Source organism: Phaenicophaeus curvirostris, chromosome 17, assembly GCF_032191515.1.
Source record: "Phaenicophaeus curvirostris isolate KB17595 chromosome 17, BPBGC_Pcur_1.0, whole genome shotgun sequence".
Classification (NCBI taxonomy): domain Eukaryota; kingdom Metazoa; phylum Chordata; class Aves; order Cuculiformes; family Cuculidae; genus Phaenicophaeus; species Phaenicophaeus curvirostris.
Window position 1 is genome coordinate 15,247,016 of NC_091408.1, and position 26,436 is coordinate 15,273,451.

General features: G+C 45.6%; 1 protein-coding gene across 3 annotated transcripts; it reads right to left on the reverse strand.

Moving 5' to 3' along the window:
* On the reverse strand, positions 1-26,334 carry RILPL1 (Rab interacting lysosomal protein like 1). 3 transcript variants are annotated; one of them, XM_069871135.1, is made up of 8 exons: positions 25,996-26,334; positions 22,625-22,775; positions 15,134-15,252; positions 13,683-13,901; positions 9,918-10,090; positions 9,297-9,389; positions 5,190-5,277; positions 2,673-2,812 (listed from the first exon to the last, which is right to left on the reverse strand). In XM_069871135.1, the coding sequence occupies exons 1-8, from the start codon at positions 26,287-26,289 to the stop codon at positions 2,807-2,809; spliced, it is 1,143 nt and encodes a 380-aa protein (XP_069727236.1). In that variant the 5' UTR covers positions 26,290-26,334; the 3' UTR covers positions 2,673-2,806. The 3 variants fall into 3 exon arrangements, with proteins under 3 accessions (XP_069727235.1, XP_069727236.1, XP_069727237.1); XM_069871136.1 differs by lacking the exon at positions 5,190-5,277 and adding an exon at positions 6,115-6,190 and having other exon boundaries at positions 2,674-2,812; XM_069871134.1 differs by lacking the exon at positions 5,190-5,277 and having other exon boundaries at positions 1-2,812.
* Between the last annotated feature and the right edge of the window lie 102 nt (positions 26,335-26,436).

Genomic DNA, 26,436 nt, shown 5'->3' on the forward strand with positions numbered 1-26,436 from the left:
TTGTTTTTCAGAAGTATTTATTAAACTGTTAAAATGATTTCCTGCCAACAAAACAAAAAAAAAAAACCAACCCAAAACCCATCGGTGATCCTGCCCCTTGCAGACAGGTTTGTTACACCCCTCACCTGGTAACGTCCTGGCCCTTTCCCTAAAAGCAGATTTTACTGAATATTAAGAAACAAAACGTGACAGATCTTCAAATCTTTATATACTCTTCCCTACGTGCCATCCTTTATGATAGCACTTGGAGTGTATAAACTCAGCATTTCAGATGTAAAAACAAGGAGTGGAGTGGTTAATGCTAGCAAATCAGGAATAACTAATTATATTTTTGAGGTAATGGGCTGCAGAGATGAGTGGGGAAGGTGGGACTGCATTGTGAGTGTGTGAAACTGGCTGCAGAGCTGATCCGCACTGGGCTCTGGTGCTGGGGAGGAGCTTTATGTGCACAAGGCCAGGAGACACCCGCTTAGGTGTTGGGGAAAACCTGTGTGATCTGTGTGTTTGTCACCCTCGCTCCCTGCTCTCTGACTGTGCTTATTCAGGCCGTGCATTGTTTCTGATCACTGCATCTCTTCTGAATGTGCTAACTGACTGTAAACTATGCTAGGGAAAAACTCCACAGGCATCACTCACAATTTAACTGCCTAGAGTGTATTTTTTTTCTAATACAAAAGTGAAATTGAGATCTTAACAACTCAATTATCATTAAGACACTCCCCCCTTCCCTTAAGAGCTGCTTTTCACACAAGAGGGGGAAGTGCTGCTGTTTTGTCAAAATAGCTTTCTGTAAGCAGAAAACTTAAGCTGTTACCAAAACATAACCAGGAAAGAGCTACCTGCCCAACGCTGACACCAACGCCACCATCACCAGTTCCGACGCCGATTGCCTTTCACGAACAGCCACGACTCCTCCCTGCAGCACACCAGGGAGGCCCAGGGAGCACTTTTGCTCTCTAGAGCGTGTGGGAGGTCTGTGTTTAAAACAGCACAGTGACAGGCAGGAGCAGAGCAGAACACAGCCCCTTGTTGCCAGGGATGGTTTCCTGGCAGTTTCACTACAGACAGGCCAAGCACGTTAAAGAATCCGCAGTCTTGGATGACCCTGCCTTAAAAACACCTGGCCTGCACTAAACCCCTCTGGCTCGCTCTCATCTAGGGGTCCTCTGAGGCTTCCTCCCACGTTCCACCCCTGTGAGCATGGTTCCCTGCTCCAAGTGCTCTCCTGAGAAGAGGCTCTTCCCGGAGCAGATGCAGCTGCTGTGGGTGAGGCACAAGCTACAGCTCAAGGCCCCCGCGCTGCGTGTGCAGACGCTACCTACGGCCTCGTCGCGTCACAGCAGCTCCAGCACGGGCTCACCCAGTGTGCAGCCAAGCTCACAGGCGAGCTCAGCACGTCCCTCACAAGGAGCCACGATTAGGTGCCTCCATGGAAAGTGTGAGCAGAGAAGGGTGTGCGCTGACAACGGGCTGCGCAATAGTTATGCTCCTTGGGGCTTTGGTGTCGTGGGTTTCTTAAGCACAGCCTCAGTCAGACCCAAGGGCCTCGCAAGTTCAGGTGCCAAGCAGATCCAAGTCCCAGCTCCTGGCAGCTCGGCTGGGCTGGGCTTTTCCTGGTGAGTTAAACCCCTGTAACTGCAGCTATCAAACATCAGCCAGCACCAATGGAGCCGCTCGCACACAGAGAATGCGTCTGCTCTGTCCAAGTAGTGTTAGACTGTCAGAGAAAATGCTTTGGATTGGGCTCTTCACTAAGTCAGTTAAAACAGTCCCTGTTAGCTTTTTGAGGCTGCCTCCCACTCTGAGGTCAGGAGTCTTATCTAGGCAGAAAAGTGGAGTGTGACTTCATCAAACAACTGCCTGTGGGAAAGGGACCTGGTTCCTTTCCGGCAGCTCTCTGCTGCTCTGGGGGGAAGGCCTGGTAAGAAAGGAACAATTCAACTGTTGGAATTCCTCCTTGTAAGCTGTTTGTTTTCATTAATACTGCAGAACTCATGGCAAAATGCAAGGCATGCTCACCTCATACCTCGGCTTCTTCATGCTTTAGGCACTATAAGCAGCAAGGGAAATGTACACTCACTCTCCCTCTCAAGGCTACTCCAGTTTATCAGTTTGTATTGGGTGGATTTCCAAGCGGTTCCTCTGCAAAAGGCAGATGCCAGCTGACCTCGACAGGACACAGCAGTGCTAGAAACTGCCACGGAACTGACCAGCTGGCCTATCCCTCCTGAAAAAATCCTTACAGAAGTAAAAAGCAAACAACCAATAGTGTTACAAACAGGGTAAAGGAGTCTTTGCCACTACATACTGTACACTGCAAACAAACTTCTAATAATGGCACAGGTCCTTTTTTTTTGGTTTAAGGAAGCTTGTGTTACTGTAGTTAATGTGTGAACAAGACTGTAGACTTGTTATTCAGCACAAAACAAGTCGTCTAGAAGCTTCAATGTCCCAGGGTATCAGCTACTGTTACTACAGAGCTTGGATTCTGTTTTCAGCAGTCACCAAGTAAACAGCAAGGGATACCTTTTGGAGAGTACATCTGAAACAGCCACTGAGGTGTGCAAGGCAAATAACAGTGATGAGCTGCTGGATTTGTTTACAGAAGCTTCTTGTGACTGGACTGTCAAGATCTACTGCGGTAAACTGAACACCTCCAGGTTTTAGTCACAGGTGCTGCAGGGCTTCTTGTCCTTGTTCGGTGTAGGCGTAATCTTTATGTGAATTTGACCATTCTCCAAAAGTATCCTGGAAGTGGACATTTTTCTGTGATGTCTGCATACGTTTCTTATCACGAGAGAAGAAACTAAACCTTCCAGGAAGGGAGGGAAAAGAAAGATGACCGTTTACCATCTTGAAAGCACTTCAAACACCCGGCACGATACACAGCACAACAAAACATCTGCAAAAATCAAGGCAGTGAAGCCTGATGGGAGCACGTGTTAAAATGTTATTAAGATGAAGTCATTGCAATCTCAAGCGGTTTGGCTATGGAAGCTTCAAATAAGCTCTACGGGGTGCAGGTATCATTTTAGATGTATATCCCCCTTCCCCAGCCCTGGGATAAAGCAGCGCCACAGTACAGGTTAGTTTCTTGGTGTAAGTAAAGTGGTATCTTTGGCAGTAAATTTATAATTTACCACAGACCAGAAATAGAAAATGTTTTAAGGGTGTCAGCAGGGAAGTTCGTAAGAAAATAAGCCTCCCCATTTTTTCCAAATGTACAGATTTTGATACATAGACTTGATTCCTGCAAAAATAAATAAATAAATGCACACGAGTTTGCAGGCTCCAAAGCGATGCGCGCAAGTGTGCTTGTCATTTCCTGTCACACGGCTTGGGTGCGCTAAGAGAATGACGTACGTGAACCAACAGCCATTTCATACAACAACAAACTGCCAGCTGACAATAGAACCAAAAAAATACAGTTGGAAAACTCCTTAGTATCGTTTTATTTGTATAGGACGAAGTTACTTCATTAGTTGGATTTAATGTTCTTCATGAGTTCAGTACAGGAGGTGTTAGGGCTGTGTTTAGGTCTGCTGAGAAATGCAAAAGTTGTGGTTCCAGCTACAAAGGCCTGAGTTGGCTCCTTACCCTTTGAGTTCTAATGGTGCTTTAGGAGGTAAATATCGTTTTGCTTGCACAGCACCGAACATAATGCAGTTCTGCCCCAGGACAGGTATTGCTAATTGCTTCTACAGTCAGAGACTACGCAAATATAAGCTCGGCTTTGGTAGGCGATGGAATGTTTGTCAGGGCACAAGCTTGGAGCTGTGTCCCCACCCCCTGTCCTCACCATTCTGCCTCCACCCCTGCTCCCTTCAGGCTCCCCTCAGCACCACGATCCTGGCCGGCTGAGCCGCCTTGTGCAGACCCGGGAGTTCTGCCTTCGACGTCTCTGGTCTCACAGGACGCTGTTCTTGAGTGTCAGGTGAGATTTAAGGCAACTTTCCTGAAAAAATATCCTATCGTATGTGCAGGTAAGCATGATGATAATTATTGAAAATATCAAGAATATTAAGAAACATTATTTCCTGACTAGAAAGGGATATAAAAAGCTACGCAAGTGCACAGGCAGATAACTAACATTGCTAGCAGGACCTGAACTTTTGCATTTCCTGGATTCAAACGTGCAGCCTTAATAGCAAAATAAGTCTTTTGCGCTTAATTAGCTTCATACTTTTCTACGACCTTCATCACATTCACACACATATGCTGTGTCTTTTCAGGGCCAGATCCAACCCCAGCTGATAAAAGAAGTGTCTGGCCACTGAGGATTTCTGCAGAGCGTGTTTGGTCCTGCACGGTCAGGCTTGGTACCCTGAACCCAGACAAGGCATGGCTGTACTTATGCAATATGTTTCAACAGTCAAAGTTCAGTAATTTTTCATTTTACCATGAAATGAAGTGAGAGAAGAGTATGTTCATAAAATCTCTACATGAAGCAGAAGGGTTAGCCTTTTAAATTCCTTCTGAAACAATGAAAATTGTTATTATGCCTAGAAAAAGCTCATGTCTGGAAAAAGCATGTCTGTGTGGAGAGGAAGGGAATTAATTACAGTGTTGCTGCTGCAAATATGAAGATTGTTTAAGCAGCAGTTCTGATGCAACGAGACTTTGCATTAACAATGATCAGCACATCTCCTAGGGACAGCCAAGAATAGGAAGACAGAATTGATTATTGAGAGTGTATACACTATTCCAAAATACATAATTAGAGACAAAATATACAGTGCATAGATAGAAAAGCATGGAAACAACAGCCTATAATCTACACTGGAAATTAATGTAGATATCAGCCATTACGTTCTCAGCCATTTCATCTAACTGAGATGTAACAAGTCATTAGAATGGGTTTCTTAAAAAAATTCACCAGTGTGAATTGTGTATAGGCACACTTAGTGAGCAAAATTAACTGATGCTGGTTAAAACTGCACAATGCAACAATTTCTTATGGAGTAACGATCAGTTTTGCAAGGTACGTTAAGGCAAAAGGTGATAAAATGTCAGTGCTTGAGGGTCAGCATGGAGGACAACGATGAGCTGTGTACTGACTGGTCATTCTGATTGGCATTTTTTCTTTGTGATCCCACAAGCAGCCGATGAGAATGCAACCAGCAGTGCAGGTTAACACGGGATCATGCAAAAGGAAACCACGGTACCAAACATTTAAAAAAAATTCCTACAAGGGACACAAGTCTTCTTATTGGCTGCAATGTGGGATCATCTGGAATCAATCCAGCTGCTACCATGGGCATTATGGCTGTAAATATCCTGGTCAGGAAAGTACAGACACAGAAGAGATAAGACTGCAGCAAGGGAAAGAAAAACCATTCCATTAAAAAGAAAAGAGGCAAACATGATACACAGCGTTACTCTGAAGTACCACACAGGACACGTTACAGGGAGAGGTGGATCTGCATCACCCAAGACAGCTCTCCTCAGTGAAAAACTCTTATTTAGGAAAAGGAGCATTGCAATAGTTTGAATTGCTTTTGAATTTCTAAAAGATACCACTTTTCTGCTGTGAGGCAGCCTGCAGTCTGGGTTGAATTTCATCAAGGTATCACTACCTCTAGCAATGCAGAGCACAGTGCACATTTTTCTTCCCAAGAGACAAACAGGCATTAAAATCATGAAATGAGGGATGAAGGTGTATGTTAAGAAATACAGAACAGGACTCTGCTGTGACTACTGGGTATTTGCACGGAACACAGGGTTAGACAGGACCAGCATCACAGTTAAAGGTTCTACAAAAGCTACAGTTGATAACTTCAAGTTAAAAACTAGTTCACAGGTGAAATCTTGAAATAACCTCCTATGCAGGCTGCTCGGTTAAAGGGCTTATGTGTCTGTTCGTAAAGATCCTGCATTGCTTCACATGCAGAAAGATGCCAACTGCAGGCAGCTAAATGCTTATTTGAAACCTTGCAACTCCTCTAGCAGAAATGCTTTCCAGCTGGCCAGCAGCAAGACTTTCTTTGTCAGAGTTCAGCACTTTCACTCTGCATTATACAACTCATGCAGCGCAGCGGCTGGGAGAGCACACCGGGTGGGCGCTCTGTGCCCCGCCAGCCCCACACAAACCTGCCGACACACCTCCAGCCATACCTGGAACACCCTCTGTTTTTCTAAGGATTCTCCTCAGAGGTTCTCCCTTGTGCCAAATATTTTTTTGAACTGTGGACTAATGTCAATTAAAGATTAAGTTGAAATCACAAGAGACATTTCACTTGCGACCAACCACAGCTCTCCCCAATGCCGTCACTCTAATGGCTATTCTTACATGAAAAATGCAAACGAACAAGCAAACATTATCATTAGCAGTGGCTACGACTTCTCTTTCTACACATCGTGGCACAGTCACAATGGGGCAGAAATGAGACGGACACATTGGCTTTTGTAGACTGCAAGAATAGGAAGAAAATTTATGACTTTTTCAGGCATTACATCAGTGACAAACAAGCACGTATGCTCAAAGAGGAAACAAAGGGGCGTTTTCTGCTCAAAACAGGGGGAGCATTTTTAATCCCTGTGCTTTTCCTCCTCAGTGAAAGCCCCGGGTTACACTGTGTCATCAAAACTCTGACATGTGCTGTGGTGGAGACAAATGTAGAAATCAAATCAGTCTGAGATCAGAACTCAAGAGATCACCCCAAATGTGCAAACCCCAGGGGTGAAAAGTGTTGATTTCTGTAACTTCTTGTTTTCCTGTCTTTATGGGGATGCAGCCCAGAACTACCTGGGCACATCTTAGATGGCAGAGGCTCCGTATATCTATGTCTCATTCCCTGAGATGCTGCAGGGTCGAGAAAAGAAGAGCCCATTACACCAGCAAGCATAAAACTTCTCTTGAGAGGCCAGCGGCAGTGCCTACTACTTTTGTACTTTAGCTTTCTGTTTAATCAGGAGGAAAAGTCTGAAATGGAGGGGAAAGCAACCCTGCTGTCATTTGTAAAGGCATCCTGAATGCAGACGTCAGCATTACAGGTTTTCCTCATTTCAGATGGAGAGTGTACGTGCCTGTGTGCTGCCCAGGTGGCCCTACGGCCCGGGACAGGGGGCTCTGCGGACAGCTCGCAGCGGGCAGGGCTGCAGGCGGCTGTTCCAACAGGGCACAGCAGATGCCACACTCGGGTTCTTTGTTTTTTCAGCACTGAAATTTCCTGTCCTTTTAAAGCCCATCCACAAGTACACTGCCGACAACACCACAGAGGAGGGGAAAGAAAATAAAGCCACACCAGACAAATCCTATCCAGACAGGCTGCAAGAATAAGCCAAACCTGAAAATTATTACCATCCTTCAGGTTACTTAAGTAGATGGTTTTATCTTCCTTTATTTAATATGATAGCTAAATGAAGAGAGAACAGAAAGAAGTGACAGCTAAAGAAAGTAATTTCACCTCAACAGCAGGTTCAATACGTGCTTCCACTGTTTGGCAGAAGAAGACTCTTGCCTCTTCCAAAATGAGCCAAACCAACATGATTTTATTTTACTGTGTGCAGTTTTAGTTACATGAATTTAACAGAAAATCTGAGAAACAGAAGGATTAGATAGGTGCCTGAAAATGTGCATCAACCGAATGGTCTGATGCCCAACAGGCTTCCACTAAGAAATAAATTGAGAGGAAGAAAGCACTGAGATAACCAATTGAAAACACTTTTGTGCCTCCTGCCATGGCTCCCTGCATTGCTTATGTGCGTGTGCAGAAGGAAGAGTCAAAGCCAATACTTCATCAGCATATGCCCTGTCTTACAACGTGTTTACATTTCTATGCTGCATTTGCTTCATAAATCAAGCATGGAAAGTGCATTCAACACAAACTGAGTAAGCTGCAACCAGCCACCCTCTCCGAGAGGAGAAGCTGTAAAAAGTACTAAAATAGATTTAAAAGAAGATCTTGTGAGACAGAGTATTATTATCATCACAGTTGTAGAAAGAAAACTTAAATCCAAACTCAAAGTGTGTTTTCTAGTCATGTGAGAGGAAGGGTTCTCAGCAAACAGAGCAGCACAGACAGAAGCTGTAATCTACTGAAAATAATAAAAAATGCCTTCCTGACTTTATGGTGTTTTGGATCTCAGATCTTCCCATGGAGCTGTCTCTCACAGGGCTGCTGCTATGATTAAACAAGGACTGAAGGTTTTGGACATGTGGGACAGGACAGAAGAGCTTTTTATGTGGAAACTTTTAAAAGACTCTTCCAAGATAATATAGGCAGTTAAAAAAGTTAAGCTTCCAGAATCACAAAAATCCAAAGACTTACTATATGGTTACAGGACACAATTTGGAATAAATAAATGTGCAAAAAGGGAGTTTCAAAGGCAAATGGATTGGCCAACGCTTTGGTTTATAATTAAATGGTGTACCAGTAAACACACACCTCTGACAGTAAGCTTAGGTTTCAGACAGTAACATGAACTACTTCACCAGAAGAACGTGGGGCTCTTTATAGCCAAGAAAGCTCTAGCATCCTCTCCAGTGAATTTGTTACGCAAACAAAAGGTGTTTGTGCTATGCACATTGTGCAAGTCGGGGTCCAAAAGCTTAAGTCAACACAACAAGGCTATGGGGAAACCTGGCTCTGCATGCAGAGCTGCTGCAGGTCTGAGACTGGTTTTACTCAACAATGCTCTTTATGGTCTTCCAAGTGAGACCTGGAGGCCAGTGGCTGCTGACAATCCACCACCTCAGGAACTGTGTGTTGGGTAACTGGGTCTTGAACTTGACTAGGAGCATCGTTCCTACAGTCTTTGCACACTGAGATGTGGCCCTGACTCAGTTTTGCACACACAGGACAGGCAGAGTGGTGCTCTGAAATACTAGCACCTCCCTCTGGAGTATGACCGTGTGGCTCAGACATAAAAAATTCTCTAGGAAGATCAGGTGCCTGTATTTAAGACCTCATCTGCTCACACAGGCTATAATAAAACACTGAAACACACGCTCTTTCGGTTCGCCTGAATGGGAAAGATGAGAACCAGAGTGGGCTTCTTGGACACACCAGACTGGCCCATAAACAAGAGCACATGAGTTCTGTTGGACTCCGGGCTGGTCTCTGCACACAGGGAGCATGAGATACCACAGGAAATGATCTGAGACTAAAAGATGACCATGGAACCAGGCAAAGTTTTGCTGCTGTGTCGTGATACCTGTCAAATGCTCCTCAATGTCTCTCACAAATGCATTAGGGATGTACTTAACTTCTAAATTCTTTAAAATTATCCCACCCATAAGAAACATTTAGTATTTGCAGGCTATATCCAGTATCCTTAGAAAACACGCTACTTACAGTCGTTTGATTCCAGATTCAGGCTGAGTTGAGGGTTTTGGTTGAATTATAGGTGGAGGTTGAGGGGATCTAGTTTCTTCTTCTGTTTCCTCACTTGAAAAAAAGAAAAGATAATTAATGTTCCCCTCCCAAGCCATGGAAGCACTTTCAGTTCTAAAATGCAATTGAAGGTTGCTGTTGATGAAGAAATGCAAAAAGATCTGTTCAAAGCTCAGTGAAACCAATAGGAGATCTTTCTGCTGACAAAGGAACAGCACCTGGAACTGGGTGTCCTTTCAGTATTTTCTTCCCATTTGGATGAGGAAGAAGAGGAATGCATTGAATAAAGGTCTGGAAATTTCATTTTAGATCCCCTCTCATCCTCATGTTTCAAGTTCAAAAGTACTAAATGTTTATAATCTTTCTAAGATTCTGTGAAAACCTAGAAGTTAGGGAAGGACATAGATTTTTCCTGATTTTGAAGAACCAGATTCAAACTAAAGCCACATGCTTACTATCTCTGCTTTAAGCCTTTGCCAAAATAAAAACTTGCTGGATACGTTAACACCACATTTATTGTTTCTACACCTGCCCTACAGCTTCTCTGTGTATGGCACGCACAAGAGAGGCGATCTAACCTACCTTTTGTAATACAAAAGTTCCTCTTGAAGTAAAAACACTTTAGATTTCAATTCATTCCTCTCATGAAGGACATCCCGGAGTTCCTGCAAGGTGAATCTTGGATGATTTGGATCTTTTAAGTCCAACGCCATCTTTTCTGACTCTGAGAGGCAGTCATCATTGTTTGGTTCTGCCTAAGAAGTGAAACATGGGCTTTAAAATCACCATGTGAGTGTACATCTGAGAAGTCCAAAGTATTTATCAGTCTACTTCCACACGTCTTCCTTTCAGCACTATTAAATCCTCTTTTAAGAGAAACACAGCAGTTTTAAGAGGACAAAAATGTAGAAGGAATTTGTTTTTCATGTTACAGTCAGTCAGCAAGAACAGCTCAGTGATGTGATCCCTTTGCTCTGTCCTGTGCACAGGCTCTTGAGACCAGGCAGGCTCTGAGAGACCTGAGCTCTATTTTACCTCTTTTCACCTGGTGTTTGGAGGAAGCTTGCAAACAAGGAACACCTAATTGTTGTGACCTACAGCCATAGCCTTGTGCTTACAGCAATCTTTCACAGCAAACAAACACCGTTTTTTTTCTAGCAGGCCTGAAAATAGGGTCCAACACGAGCCACCTCAGAGGTGAGAATTTTTCTTGTGGAGCAATTCCTGTGGAATCCACACTGCCAGAAAGTCCAAATTTTGATAAACAAGTCAGTTTAAGGAATTCATACTTTTAATAAATGTGGTAAATCAAACATCAGCCTTCCACATAAATGCTGAAAAACTGCATAGCAAAGATCACGACAGTTCCTTCCAGCTCTTCCCACAGAGGAAGCTCCTTTGGATGTTAATATATTAAGTGGAGATTTAAATTTATATCTCCTTAATGCCTTTATTAAAAAAGCAGGACTGGGGTAAGCACCAGGATCTAGCTGCAAAGTGGAAGAAAACTGCAGATGAGATTTCACATCCATACCCTTACCTCTTCGTTTCCTCTAAGAAGAGTTCACTGCAAGCTTGGAGGAATTTTATCTCTCCACACCCAGTTTCTGTGGCTCCCAACAAGCCAGCACCTGCAGTCTGGGAATGTGGTTGGATTCTCAATCCTGCAGGGCTGCTTCCAGCCACCCAGCACTTACACAGAACTATTTGGCCCCAACTACTTCTGACAATGTGGTCTGTGCAAACAGAGCTCACAGACCATCGTTCAGGTCCTCTGCTGTTGTTCCACTCAGTGGACCAGTTCATGAGAAACCAAAAGCTTCTGGGAAGGGCACTTAGAATCAAGATGCTGAAAAGCAGGTAGAAGCCTTTAGAGGTCTGCAGGATTTCTGACAATACCAGTGTAAGCAGGGCACACTGTTCCAGCAAAGTACATTTGAAATGTGATGCTTTTTGCAAGGACTGACTGGAGTCCAGTACACAAAATCAGAGATGACAGTAGCCAGGTCAGCCACCTGCCCTTTCAGTAGGATGCAGAGATCAGAGTCACAGAGCTCCTGCATCGCACTGACACCTTGCTGGGATACAACCTGGAATTTGAGCAGCTAAGTACCGAAATTCTTAAACAGAGTCCATTTTTCGTAAGCCCGATCCTTCCCTCTTTTGAGCTTATGCATTTGTGAAACAGTTTTGCTACCTACTGATATCTGATTCCAGGTTAAACTTGGCTGGGCTAAGGTTGGTGCAGTATCAGTTCCTACAGCAGGGACTGCCGTCCTCGTCCTGCAAAGCCAAAGCAGCAGAGCAATGCTTGCTTGTCCACTTATTGGGATCCACCCCGTTCATTCAAATGTATTTCTTCACACAGCCTACAATAAAGATTGAAGCAATCTAACAAGAGGTTCAAAGGAAATTACCCAAACAATTTTCCTCTCCTTCACCCCAGAGAGATTAATCTAGAGAGATTAGAGTCTGAGCTGATGCCTCTTCTTTTGGTTGTATTCGTGCCCCACACCTTTACCCAGATAAGCTGTTTTTGCTAGGTTCTGCTCAACTCAGTAAAGACTGAGCAGCCTGTAGTCAACACAAACATTTCTGCCTGAAGCCAACAAGCGATGTCCATTGCAGAGCATGCAGCTATTCTAGCTTTCTGCTTGCCACTGCAATTCCTGCCTAACCATCATCCTGGCAGAGGGAGCGGGGAACGGCTCTAATTATAAGAGGCACCATTGCCACAGAACTGATGAGTTAGAGAGAGGTAAAGAATGTGTCCTTTCTCTCCAGAGACTGAAGACACTTTCACTCCCACTGGCTCCAGGCCCAAGCTCTACAACCCCGTTTACAAAGCTGGGTGTCCTGGTTGAATTAACAGCAATGAAATCATTCTTTTCAGTATTAATACAGTGCTCGCCCCATTCACCAGTGACATGTTAACACAACACTGGCTCTAACATTCCAGGGGGGACTGAGGCACCACATCAGCCTTTGCCTCTGCTTCTTGATGTACATTTCTGCCTGCTACAAGTGAATTGGACATTTCACTCCCTGATGCAACCTATCAGGCATTTACAGTGCCACTTGGTACTTGAGCTCCTACCAACACATCCAGTCAAACAGCTCCACGTGACAGTGCTCCTCTAAGTCCTTTCATATCAGGATACCCCTTCTTCCATTTTGTAGTCTTCTCAGAGCTTATTAGGAAAGGGAAATACAGCACATTTGCTTTAGTAAGACAAAAGTAGCACAAACTAAAATAACAGGAACCAGGAGGAGGACGAAGGGATACAAGAGATCAGAGATGCATCTTTTTCTTGGGAAGCTCCCCTCAAGCTGCCCTTCCTACTGCTCTGATCTCAGCACCAATTCAATTGGCAGATTATCACTTTGCCTGTTCCTGCAAGTATTGAGTATGCAAGCAGCAACATTTGCTTTTCCTGAACATTTGTGCCAGGAACATCACACTGCACAAATTCTAATAGGTACCAAAAGCAGAAATAAGGCCAAAGCTGTTTCCTCTAAAAGATGCCTTCAAATATTCATATGTTGATTTGGTAGTAAAAGACCAGCTTAATCCTGACAGATCAAAAGCACCATAAGCACTGCAAGGACCAAGAGTGGGGAGTTCTGTGGCCTCTGGAAGTCCCTCTGACACAGTTTATTTCCTACTGTGGTTCACGTGACATCACCATCACAGTGCATTGCACAGTTGGGACCCCTTAGGGCTTCCGTATTTGCATACTTGGCAAGGCTTTAGATACCTGTCAGCCATCTATCTTTCGGAAGAGGCAGACCAGAAAGGGATCAGTTTGATTTCCTTCAAGGGAAGGGACTGATGTGTACAAAAAAAAAATTAATCCAAACATACTAATACAGCAATACCAAAACACCACATGCCTCCAATACAAACTCCAGAGAACTTGAATCACCTCCCCATATTCTTAACAGCACACACTCTTTTGAATCTGTGATTTGTTCTCGTATCTAGCAAATTCTGCAGCCTAGCACATGACCCATAGGTTATACTTGCTAGGACACAAGGTGTTACGGCAGAGCCATTCTCTAATGCCCGGTGCAAACTTCTGCTGCCGCTCCACTTTATGTGTGACTTATTCTTTCCTTTAGGAAGGAGGAGTCTGTTCCACTGAGTCATCATTCACCCTTTCAGGGCCTTTCCTGTCACAGTGCTATGAGCAACATTGCTTTCTGCAAGTCACATTTGAAAATGAGATGCTGTCCTCAAGTCCCACCATTGCCTCTGCTATGTATCAATCACATTTGTCCAAAGAAGAGGTACTTGATATGAAGTCCAAAGCTTTTGAAAAAGCTGTGACTTAAAATGCCTCTTACCTTTACTTCCTCCCCATCTTGGCTGTCCTCACCCTGAAGTTTTTCTCTCAGTTTCCCCAGCTCTGCTCGCAGGGTGCCCATCTCCTGCTCCTTGGTTTGCAGGTATGCTTCTAACTCCACCTTCTGCTCAATCAGCGCCTTCCCCTGCGCCTCCACCACAGTGATCCGGTGCCGCAGGTCATGATTAATTTTCATTAACCTGTTCTGCTGCTGCTGAAGCTGCAAAACATTGACGCAGTAGGTCAGCATCCATTCTGCCATGATGGCCAAGGCCCAAACACCATGTTAAAGAAAAAGCAGTGGGTTCTTGTTGAATTTAATCTGGAAAATTCTCCCCCTTCCTTATCCCCAGATTAGTTTTATAATGTCTAATTATCTAGTACTCTTGCAGTCACCAGATTTTAATTGGTTTCTAGAGTAAAGCAGCATGTCTCCCCTAGCACATGGAATTCTCCAGCTAAAAGCAAATCCCCCACTCCTGATATTATGTTTCAAAAAAGCAAAGTTCAAGGACAGAGTGGCTTATGGGATTCTGGATCAAATCTTAACCCAGAGTAGAAGAGAGAAAGACAAGACAGAGGAATCCTCAGTATTCAATTTATATAATAAGTACTTTGCACAGAGCTCTTAGGCTCTCTCATAAGGCAAGATTTGTCCTGCTGGGTATTGCATGAATAGCACCAACTTGAAAGGCCGCAGCATCTGCCAGAGGCACTTGGGGAAAGCAGAGATCTAGGCTGGGCCCTTGCTAGCACTAGAAATGTCCCATGGCCTGAGGAGATGAGGCAGAGTGAGTATGGGAAGCGAAATATGGGTAAGGAGGTCATTCCTCCTGACACAGAAAGAACCAAGACATCATTTGATTCCCAGAGTCACAGCAGAGTCTGTGACTCATCTAAGTCTACACCCGGACCTCTGGCACTGTGCCCCCAGGGCCACTCATCCTCTCAGTGACCTTCTGCTCACTGCTGGCAAAAGCGACCTGAGCTGGGCTCCAGCCCCTTCCTGGGCACAGAGGTAAACCACCCCGCACCCCTGGAGCAGGAGCGCATTGAAGTCCCTGCTGCTAAACTCTGGTTTGCACTGCCAAAGCACAGAGGCTCAAGAAGCCAGAGAAAGTTACCCATCCTGTTCCCATGAAGGGCAAGAGGTATCGGGTCTTTAAGGAGGCAAACAAAACAACCTCTCCCACCTCCATCTTCCTTCCTTGTTACACTGGATCCCAGTCACATTTCAAGTGTGCCTGGTCCTTCTGAACACAGCAGAGGATGCGTGTCTGCACTGAAGGCTGCCTAATACTCGTGGGCACTCCACAGTTACGCCAGGCACTTCAGTTTCTGGACTAATGATCTGGCATTGCTTACAAATTCTACGTTAACTTAAAACTTGAAACCATGCTATGGAAGCATAGGTGAGAAAGAAGAGAAATAGGATGACAAAGAGCCACTTACAGCCTCTACATCTTCATTCTTAAGTCCAAGTTCCCGGTCCTTTGCTCTGATTTCATCCCTCTGTTTATCTACCACTTCCTTCAGCTTCTTCATGACTTGCCGCTCTCTCTCTGACATTCCTGGTTAAAAAAGGAAAACAGAAAAGAAACTAAGATAATCAGGAACTGCTGAGACTGAGAACAAAACCAGTAAGTAATAATCAGGTAAAGATTCTGGAAGTTGCTTGCTAGTACAATTACAGAGAAGCTGTTGGAAGATGCTTTAAAGATTACTTCAAGGCTAACAGAGAACATAGATGACACAATCCACTCCACTGGGGCAGCATGCGGCTGCTCTAGATGAAGTCCAGTCCAAGCAGGAGCTCAAATCCAGGGTCTATGGCTGTCTTGTTCTATTACCTTTGGCAAAGTATCCAGTTACATGGGTCCTCAGCTTCCTCTATCTACAGACTGCAAATGGTGATAATTCACTCACCCTGCTGGGGTGGCTGGAAAGCCACTTCCTTTTTGATACATTAAAGCAGTTTCCCATCCCACATCAAGAATGCGCTGGATACACATCACACGCATCCAACGGTACAGCAGAGAACGGGTCACCGCTCTGCTGGCAACAGAATTAGTGATCATGGCTGGCCAGGAATTTGGTTCAGAGGACTTGTTTCTGTTAAACCCCAGAAAAGAGCTGAGTGACACGGTGTTCGCATTCTAGTATTACATTCTCATCTTACTTAATTCTGTGGTAAATTTGCCTGCTCTGGACCCTGGTCCCCATTATCTCTCTGCTCTAGGTTCTAGTTCTTCATAGGATAATTTTAATTCTTCACATATCCACCAGGAAGGAGAAGCAGACACTGACACATATTGCTACTTATCTCTTGCAAATGATCCACACTTTTCTATTGCAACACAGTTCTTATACGCCGCTGCACCCACAAATCCCACACCAGGTTCCTGGATGTACCCCCTGCAGGAAGTCTCAGGGCTGTGACCTAAAACGTCAGCTGTATTTTAAAACAAAAAAATCCAGACCTTTGCCTTCAAGTACAGAGAGACCACAGTAAAACTTTAGACTGGTGACTTCACCCCAGTAGAAGCTAGGAATAGTGAGGGAAACTATGTTCATTAGCACTTGTGAGGTGTTCTGAAACCTCTATATAGCAGCTGCTACATAAAGAATTTAGAACCATTTCAGTGCTGATTGCTTTTCCTCCCACTGTGCTCATTTTTCTCCCTAACAGTGAACGTAAAGGACTTGAATTGTGTGCACAGGTCACTACATTATCATTTTCATTGCAAGAGAAGAGGAAAGAAAAGGTGGGAAGTGTTTGTGAAACAGTCATGCCTTCCATTTCCTCAGGCACTGGGGAAGAGGAGAGGGAAATCACTAAGTGACCTAAACTTGAAGTAATTATCTCTAAATGATTCAAAGTCTACAATCTGCAAGATCTGAACACACCCAGCTGGCTTCCCTAAGTACATCCTATGAGCAGCTTCCTGTGGATTGCTGTGGTCATAGCATTGTTCAAGCAAGAGAAAGGAAATCGGCTGGGAAAAAAAGAGGAAAAATATATAAAATAAATAAATAAATAACCATCATTTATGTTTAGGGACTTTTTTTTACCGTTTACTGTTGTTTATACAACTGCTGTCATAACAGGCCAAAGCACCAGTCAGGGCCTGCAGCACTACACCACTACCCAAGCGCTTAAAAGCTTGCTTTGATGTTTGAAAGGGAATTGTAGGTTCCTCAGCAGCCTAGCACAGGAGGTTCACACCACTGCTGACACCTTGCTGCTTGTCTCCATTACCACAGCCAAGCCGAGACAGCAGCTCCCCTCGCTGCAGTGGGACAGCAGCTTGCTGGTTGCGTTTGACACAGGATGGGTCGAGTTTTCTCGTGGCATATTATTAGGATATTCCTATCAGTCAGCGTCATCCATAGTGCTCAGTTTGATCTTGGAAGCAGTAGCATTAAGTGTTGCAGACTCCTCTTCAACACCACCTGCGTATTTTGTATTCTGCCACCTCCTTTCATACGAACCCTGGTCTGCTCAGCCCCTTGGCAGATGCCCTCTGTGCAAAACTCTCCTGTTTAGATAGGATTTCATCTGCCTCTTAGAAACACCCCCATTACACTAAAGGGAGGCTCTGTGAACCCTGATGTGACTATTAATTGGTAAGGATTGAATCTCAAAGTCTTGTATATCCAAAACACCGGCCTCTGTTGCCTGTGCTAAAAATAACTCCTTTAACTGCCTGGTGAACAAGCAGCAAGCTGTTAATCCCAGGGGCTAGCACTAAGGGGAGACATGACCACAATACTAAATCACGCTGAGATACAGCAACTGGAGTCCGGTCAAAGTCAGTCCTGCTAGCAGGGCATTTAGCTCGAAAACTTCCCACCACAGACTCTATATGTATCCAATCAAATGATGGAGACTGAAAAAAAAGCAGCATGACTACTTTTTGACACTACCCAAACAAGTCAGTTGAGAAAAACCTGTCCTTCATCATTAATGACAAAACTTCCTAAAAAGAAAACAGTTAAGCTTGAGATAATAGGTGCTAATAATAAAATGGGGTTACTATAAATTAATGTGATTTCAATTAAGCTGATGACTTTGGCCAAAGAATATTAGTGACTGCAGAATCTGGTCTCTGAATGGGCTTATGGAGTTCGTTTGCGTTATTATATTTGGGCAGACACAGTAAAAATAACGTGAAAAGTATGCCTGGCATTTGCTTGGCCAGCTGAATGAGAAGAGTATGGCTATATTTAAATAGCACATGAGCTGCAGTGAGCTAGATACCTACTGGTAGAAGGAAATAAAAAAAAAATTAAAAAAAAAAGAGAGAGAAAACAAAGGGGAAGTTGTTTCTTTGTAACACAATGTCGTAGTCTTCAAGGTCCATGAGAGATCACTGCCATCCTGAAATTTTGCATGGAACTCATAAGGGTGACATTGAGCTACTTCTGTGTCAATAATTGAATCCTGAATGGGAAGTGTTCTTGAGAGGTGTAACCAGTTTCACTTTTTGAAGACTTCATTGTACTCCTCCAAATGGCAGGTGAGCAGTACCTGGCCTCTGGGAGGAAGCAGTGCAACTTCTGCAGTGTTGGATGGAGTTCCATCCACCTACAGGAAGCTGCCATTTAATCCCAACCATCACTGTCTGGAAAAGGACACCCCTTCGTTCCTAATACTTCACTGGAGAGCTGCAGTGGCTCAGCTGCATGGTCTGGTTTTCAGAGTGGCAGTGACTTTGCCCATTACACAGCATGTCAGCGTTTGAGGGAGCCAGGACTCTACTGATAACCACAAAGCAAAGCTGGGGCTTGAAGAAGCAGCAGCGTCCTGTCTGTGTACAAATAGTTCAGAAAGCCACCCACTTGCAGACAGACTCACCATCCATCACCGGCAGGTTTTGCTGCTCGAATAATGCTGTGGCCACTCACAGCATCCACCCTGCCTCAGCTCAAGGCTGTGACATTCCTAAAGCTGCACAGCCTTTGTTTTTTTAACTCCTCAGCTTAAACCTCAGGAAAGTATCAGGAGCTCACAGATAGGGCTTTAAACTAGATGTGAAAGGGGAGGGGGATAATATCAGGCTAGCCTATGACAAGCAGTGGGAGGACAGACAGCGGTTGGAGGGATGAGGTGCTGGGTACAGACCCTACACACGCCGTCCAGGGCTGTGCTGGGGATGCCATGGCACAGCCAAAGTCCTGTGAAGATGATACTCCTGAGGTAGTAAGTATCAGGGAGTAAACTTCTCCAAAACACCTTATAGGTAATAAAGGGTCCACTAAGAAGGCAATGTGACCGGCAACCCAGCTGAAGGGCCTCTATACAAATGCTCGAAGCTTGGGCAACAAGCAGGAGGAGCTGGAAGCTACCATGCTACTAGAAAGCTATGATCTAGTTGCCATCACTGAAACTTGGTGGGATGAACCCCATGACTGGAGTGTGGCTATTGATGGCTACAGGCTGTTCAGAAGGGACAGACTGGGAAGGAGGGGTGGAGGCATTGCCTTCTGTGTCAGGAAAGGGATAGAATATGAAAAGTTCTCATTGAAGAGTAGCCACGAGCAGATTGAAAGCTTGTGGGTCAGAATAAAAAGACCAAGGAACCAACAGGAACCTTGTGGTTGGTGTATACTACAGGCCACCCGATCAAGGAGAGTCAACTGATGAAGCCTTCTTCCTCCAGCTACAGGAGGCTTCACGCTCCACCCTAACATATGCTGGAAAAGTAGCACGACAGCTGTAGGCAATCCAGGAGACTTCCTGGACAGCTTGAAGATAATTTCTTAACCCAGCTAACAGAGACCCTGACCTGAGGGGATGCAGTACTGGACCTGATGGTCACTAATACAAGTGAGCTCATCAGTGACATTAGGGTTGGAGGCAGCCCAGGCTGCAGTGATCATGCACTGGTGGAGTTCAAGGTCTGAAGGAATATGGGGCAAGTGAGGAGTATAGTCAGGACCCTAAATTTCAGGGTAGCAGACTTCCTACTTGGTAGGACGCCCTGGGACACGATCCTTGGGGACAAGGGAACAGAACAGAGCTGGCAAATACTTAAGGATGCTTTCCATGAAGCACAAGAGCGCTTAGTCCTCATGTGTAGAAAATCAGGCAGGAAAGGGAAGAGACCACCGTGGCCGAGTTGAGACCTGCTGGTCAAACTCAAGAAGAGGGAACTGCACAGGCAGTGCAAGCAGGGACAGGGAGCATGGGAAGTGTACAGGGACATTGCCTGGATGTGTAGGGATGAGGTCAGGAAGGCCACAGCGCAGTTGGAGCTGAACTTGGCAAGGGAATTGAGGACTAACAAGAAGGGCTTCTACAGGTACGTCAGTCAGAAGAGGAAGGTTAAAGAGAACATACCCTCATTGAAAATGTCAACCTTATATCAACAGACGAGGAGAAGGCTGAGGTACTACTTAACAAATTTTTTGCCTCGTTCTTCACTGACAACTGCTCTCCTCACCCCTCCTGGGTCATGGGACAACAAGATGGTGACCAGGGGGGTAAACCCCCTCCCACTGTAGAGGAAGATCAGGTCTGTGACCACCTGAGGAACCTGAACATATATAAGTCTACGGGACCTGATGAGATGCATCCCAGAGTCCTGAGGGAATTGGCTCACGTGGTTGTGAAGCCACTCTCTGTGATATTTGAAAAGTCATGGCAGTCAGGAAAAGTCTCTGGTGCCTGGAAGGAAGGTAACATTGTCCCCCTTTTTCAAAGGGGTAGAAAAGATGACCCTGGGAACCACCGACCTGTGAGCCTCACCTCTGTGCCTGGGAAGATAGTGGAACAGATCCTCTTAGAAGTTATGCTAAAGCACATGGATGACAGGGAGGTGATTAATGGCAGCCACACAGCTTCACCAGGGGCAAGTCCTGTATGACCAACCTAGTGGCTTTCTATGATGGGGTAACCACAGCGGTGGACATGGGGAAAACAATGGATGCAATGTATCTGGACTTCTGTAAAGCAGCGACACAGTCTCCCACAACATCCTTCTCTCTAAATTGGAGAGACATGGATCTGATGGGTGGACCGTTTGGTGGATAAGAAACTGGTTGGATGGTTGTATTCAGAGAGTAGTGGTCAATGGCTTGAAGTCCAGATGGAGATCTGTGACAAGTGGTGTCCCTCAGGGGTCTGTACTGGGACCAGTGCTATTTAATATTTTCATCAATGATATAGACCGCGAGATTGAGTGCACCCTCAGCAAGTTTGCAGATGACACCAAGCCGAGAGGTGCAGTTGCCACAGTGGAAGGACAGCAGGTCATCCAGAGGGACCTGGACAGGCTGGAGAAGTGGGGCTGTGTGAATCTCATGAGGTTCAACAAGGCCAAGAACAAGGTCCTACACCTGGGTCGGGCCAAGCCCCAATTTCTATACAGGACTGGGGAATGACGTGATTGAGAGCAGCCCTGCAGAGAAGGACTTGGAGGTGCTGACTGATGGGAAGCTCCACAGGAGCCAGCAGTGTGCACTCGCAGACCAGAAGGCCAGTCGTGTCCTGGCCTGCATCAAGAGAAGCATGACCAGCAAGTTGAGGGAGGTGATTCTGCCCCTCTATTCCTCTCTTGTGATACCTCATCTGGAGTATTATGACCAGTTCTGGAATCTCCAACATAATAAAGCAATGGAGCTGTTGGAACAGATCCAGAGGAGGCTACAAGAATGATGCGAGGGCTGGAGCACCTCCCATATGAGGACAGGCTGAGAGAGTTGGGGTTGTTCAGCCTGGAGAAGAGAAGGCTCCAAGGAGACTTTATAGCGACCTTACAGAACCTGAAGGACCTACAAGAAAGCTGAGGAGGGACCGTTCACAAAGGCTTGTGGTGATAGGACATGGGGCAATGGGTATAAACTGGAAAGGGTCAGATTTAGACTAGACATAAAGAAGAGGGTGGTGAGGCACTGTAACAGGTTGCCCAGGGAAGCTGTGGCTGCCCCATCCCTGGAGGTGTTCAAGGCCAGGTTGGATGCGGCTTTGGGCAGCCTGATCCAGGGGGACGTGTCACTGCCCATGGCAGGGGGGTTGGAACTAGATGATCATTAAGGTCCCTTCCAACCCAAACTATTCTATGATTTGATGATTCTATGAAATGGACTCGGTCTCTAGCAGCTTCAAATGAAGTGGTATGAACTGTGGAGCAAACAGACACCTGCTCATCTCCCCATGCCCTTGGGAAAGAGTTATTGCAGAGCTGTGGGTGAGAGCTGAGAGCAGCAATTGTTTCAGTTGCTGCAGTGAAATCTATCTGTATTTGCAAGTTGGAATTTTATGCCTTGAACTTCATTCTGCCTCAAGAAAGAAGTTGCCCACAAATTGGTTTTTTTCAGCTCTTCATTATTCACCCACTTCCTGGATTATAAATATTTTCACTTATTGGCTGTAGGTCCCAAATAAGTGAGAGAACCCTGAAGCTGGGTAAGACCAGTGAAATCAGTCTCCTGTTCTAGATGAATATCATGATAGTCTCCTGAGTATCTCCATGTGGCAGACTGATATAATTCAAAGAAATCTCGATCTGCTGTATTTCAAGCAGTTATCCTGAAAAGACCAACAGCTGCAGTTATTTTTGTGCATAATGGTCTGAAATAAATATTTCTGGATTATTCTGTTTCTATTAGAAAACATAAGGAGTGCTTAAGAATGTTTTTTTGCAAAACCTGAACTAAAATGATAGATCAAAAAGTGAAGCTACACTTTACTTTCAGAGATGCTTCTTAGCCAAACAAAAAGCTGTTTAGGCTTTTCTTTACCTCCTGCCTCCACCTCTGAACATGCAGTGTCATTCTGTTTTATGAGATTTTCTATGCAGATGAAGAAAAACCCACCCCCATCCCCCTGCAAACCCCAGACCTGCATAAATCTATAGGAATAAAGCCATAACATCCAGTCAAAAAAAATATTACTTTTTATAACAAAAACAAGTACTGAATTTGAAGTATCAAACTTGCCTTCATGCTTCTGAAATTCCTCTTCTGTGAAATTAATGTCTTTGTGAGACAAGTTTGTCATCAGTTGTTTATTCTCCTCCTGCAGCTGGGCAATTTGGGTAAGAAGGTCCTGTGCTTCCCCTCTCCAGACATCCTCCACCAGTTCTAATTCCTAAAGAATAGACCAGGACAACACATTTTTATTTTTTAAACACATTAAAGAGTCTTTGACTGAACTATTCACAGATCAAACTAGTAACAATTCTACTACAATTCTTATAGAAAACAATTAAGTGAGACTACTTTGAATTTCTTAAAAGAGATCTGCTTTTCAAATGCCAGCATAAGGAAACCAACTATCAACGTCTCCGTTTGCTGTACGCCGAACATAAATACGTGAGGAGACAATTCCTGATCCAAATATTTCTGACATGCAAGTTACCCAAAGGATGGCTCCTTATGCGCAGTTTTGCTGTGAAGAGCAGATTAAGGGGACTGCTACATTAAAGGAGATAACCCAACATGAGCAAGAAGCAGTCACAAAGGCTGTTATAAATGTTAAAAATCACACTTTGTGGGCCAGAGGAGCCAGTGTGAGACCTGCTCATTTTGAAAGAGTAGTCTAGATTTCTGTTATGAAACAAAACAAATGAGTCCATGACAGAGCTGCAAACCCCAGGCTCCTGGTCCACACAGCAAATGCAGGACAAAACTGTGCTGCTCCTCATGTAAATGGTTCTATATGGAATGTCTTAAGTGGCATCTATGCTAGCGGCAGTAAGACCCGTCAAAACAACAGCTCCCATTTGTCAAGAGCAGCTGTCACCAGTCCCCTCAAAGGTCAAATTAGGACAAGAAGTGTAAAGCCTTCAACGAAAAACAGTTGTATTTAGAGATCTCCTTCTTCCAAAAGCCTTCGCCAAAAATCACACTTCTGCAGTGGGGGGCATTCTCTGCTCCGTTTTCATGTGTGTGCTTCAAACAAAAAAGGCTGCCTGTAAATCACTGGAGCCAGGCTGAGTCACTTGCTGACTCTTACATTCATCCAGCACGCCCCTCTCCTACCTAACAACAAAACACATTCAGACAACAACCCCGCCAAGCACAGCTCTAGGCTAGAATAAGCTCTGCCGAGAGATTAAAGGATAGCTTTCTGCTATGAATGCATGCTCCGATAAAGGGAAATTGTGGTCCTATTGACTTCTCAGTCCAAATGCTATTTTATTCCACATTTATTTCTGCATCACTGTCTTCTTATACTGCTTGCTGAAAATTTTGCAGAAAAAAGTATATGTCAAAGATTATGAGTAACATATAAGCTACATGGACTCAATTAGTAAGAACATTTCACGAATCACCTCTATTTTACTTTAAACTATTTTGAGAGAAAAGCAAATCTGTAGTGAAACTTTATATTGCCAAATACCTTGACTATTTACAGTGATGCTGCATGTTACAACTCTGTAGCTAAAATAACGTGCTGACCTAGTTTAGATAACAAAACAGCACATTCATCATTTAAAAGCATACTGGTAAAAACAAAATAGAACATACATGAAATGTCAGCCTATCTAAACACATACGATTTCTGTGTGACCACACTATGAACAGACAACTATTTTAACGTTTGCCTAGGCAAACTTTCTTATTTATTGCTACTGAAGAGCCCAATGAATTGGAGCAGAAATTAAGTTCTGAACCCTCAGAGACAGAAGGCAGATCCATGGGCCAGTCAGCTCAGGAAAATCCAAGTGGCGCTAAGCCAGGTTTATAGGCAAACCAGATTCACATTGGAAGATTCTGAGGGCTAAAATCTCACAAACTGATGCTTACTAGGATGACTAAAAGCTTTTCTGGATTGTTTTTTGGTGGCTTTTGTGTCACAATGATTTCTCAGTCTCTGGCTTTTTCTGCTTACCACAACCTGTCCTGAGGAAGAGTCTTACAAACCCTCAGGCTGGAACACAGAGGGAGGTGACACCACTGTTCCATGGGGACCTGGTGCACTGGGAATCAACTCAATTGAAAAAAAATGTATGTATCTTGTATTGTAAAAACAGATTTCTACCAAAGTTTGTCTGGATATTTTGAACACTCCGGGAGCCACTTCTTAACTATTGTAGAAGGTGGCCGAGTAGAGATGGTTAACTGGTGGGGGATTAGTTGACAACTAGAAAGCGTTAAGCAGTTGACACGTTTGGGAAAACTTTTTAACACCTATCTCAACTTCAGAGTCACCTACACAGAACACCAATTCGTGCAACGATACTTGGTGTTGCTGCCAGGCCCGGTTCAGGGTCCACATCACCAGGCAGCATTTTGTAAATACCTGAGGTAAAGAACTACTGTAAACTGGTGATACAGTGGTCTCTGCGTGAACAGCGAAGAGATGGGACTTAGGGCAGCTCTTCCCCGAGGTGACACGCCGCTAGGGCTCAGGAAGAGCTAACGGGATTCTAACAGAGGGCCCAGACACAGCATGGGACGTGCACAACGGATCATCCATTCAGCGCCCAGTTAGATCTGTTAGAAGTGCAACAGGACGGGTTTGGTACACGTACCTATTCTCTCAACCCTCTTCATACTCTGGAAACTTATCGGCGCTTTATACATTAAAGATCCAACACCACCCTCCTCAAAGACACTGCCCTGAGGTATCTCCTGCAAAATGTTGCAGGAATTACCCTGGATTTTTCATATGCTAAGATTTTTCATATTCAGCTGACTCGCTTTAAATCTTAAAACTTGAATTCACTTAAATTAAAGACCAGCCTTTAAGTTTGGGGTCTCTCTTTCAGAAACCCCCCGTCTCTTTACCCGGACTCCGTGCGCGTGAGGGCCCGAGGCAGCCGCCGGCCAGAAGCGGCGTTCCTTTCGATGGGGTCTCTGGTTTAAGAGCTGCTACAGGCGGGTGACACAAGCCGGGAAACCATCTCCCCCCTGCGCTTTGACGGGAACGGGGTGAGGACCCCGCAGCCGCAGGGGGAGCAGCTTCCCGAGGTGGGGGGGGGGCTCCCACACCGCCCTCACGCCGCTCGGCCCTCCGCCCCGCTCCTACGGCTCCGCCGCCCGGAGAAGCCAAAGCAGCCGCGGCTCTGGAGAGAGGAGAGACCTTTCCCGGCCTAGCAGGGACCGGCCCGCCCGCCCACCGGGAGAAGAAAAGGAGCGAGAGCCGCGAAGGGAAGGAAACGCGGCGACCGGAGAAGGGGTGGGGAAAGGAAACTTCCAGGAGGGAAGGGAACCGCCCCCGCCCCCCGAACGCCGCTCCCGGCACCCCGGCCTCCCTCTTTGTTCTCCGGGGGCTGCGGGGGGGGTCGCAGCTCTCCCGGGGGAAAACACCGAGCCCCGAGAGAGGCGGGGATGAGGGGGGTGTCACCGAGCCCCGCCCGCACCTTCTGGTGCTTGCGCTCCTTCTCGATACGGTCCATCCTCTCCAGGCGCAGGCGGTCGAGCTCCAGGCGCAGCTCCTCCATCTCGGGGTTGATGTGGTTGCGGCTCACCAGCACCTCCAGGATCTCCAGCACCCGCACCACCTTGGGCATGAGGCGGGCGATGGCCTCGCACCCGTGCTGGTCGATTACCCGCTCGAACTCCTGCCCCACGGCCGAAGCGATGTCGTAGACGTCCATGACCGTCAGCTCCGCCGCGTTCTTCTCCAGGGCGGGCGGCCCCCCGCCGCCGTCCATGGCTCGCCCGGCGCCGCGGCTCCCGCATAGGCGGCGGCGGGACCCGCGCGGGCCGCCGGCTGCGGGGGGTTCAAACTTGGCCGGGCGGTGGGAGCGGGGGGCGGCCCGGGGGCTGGGGACACGCCCCCTCGCCGGGGACACGCCCCT

Bases quoted from the DNA above. Each gene is read 5' to 3' on its own strand.
- RILPL1 (XM_069871134.1), bottom strand. From the start codon at position 26,289: ATGGACGGCGGCGGGGGGCCGCCCGCCCTGGAGAAGAACGCGGCGGAG. The intron at 13,902-15,133 runs GTAAGTGGCTCT...AATGTTTTGCAG, and splicing joins AGAATGAAGATGTAGAGGCT to CTTCAGCAGCAGCAGAACAG. The intron at 10,091-13,682 runs GTAAGAGGCATT...TTCACTTCTTAG, and splicing joins AAGATGGGGAGGAAGTAAAG to GCAGAACCAAACAATGATGA.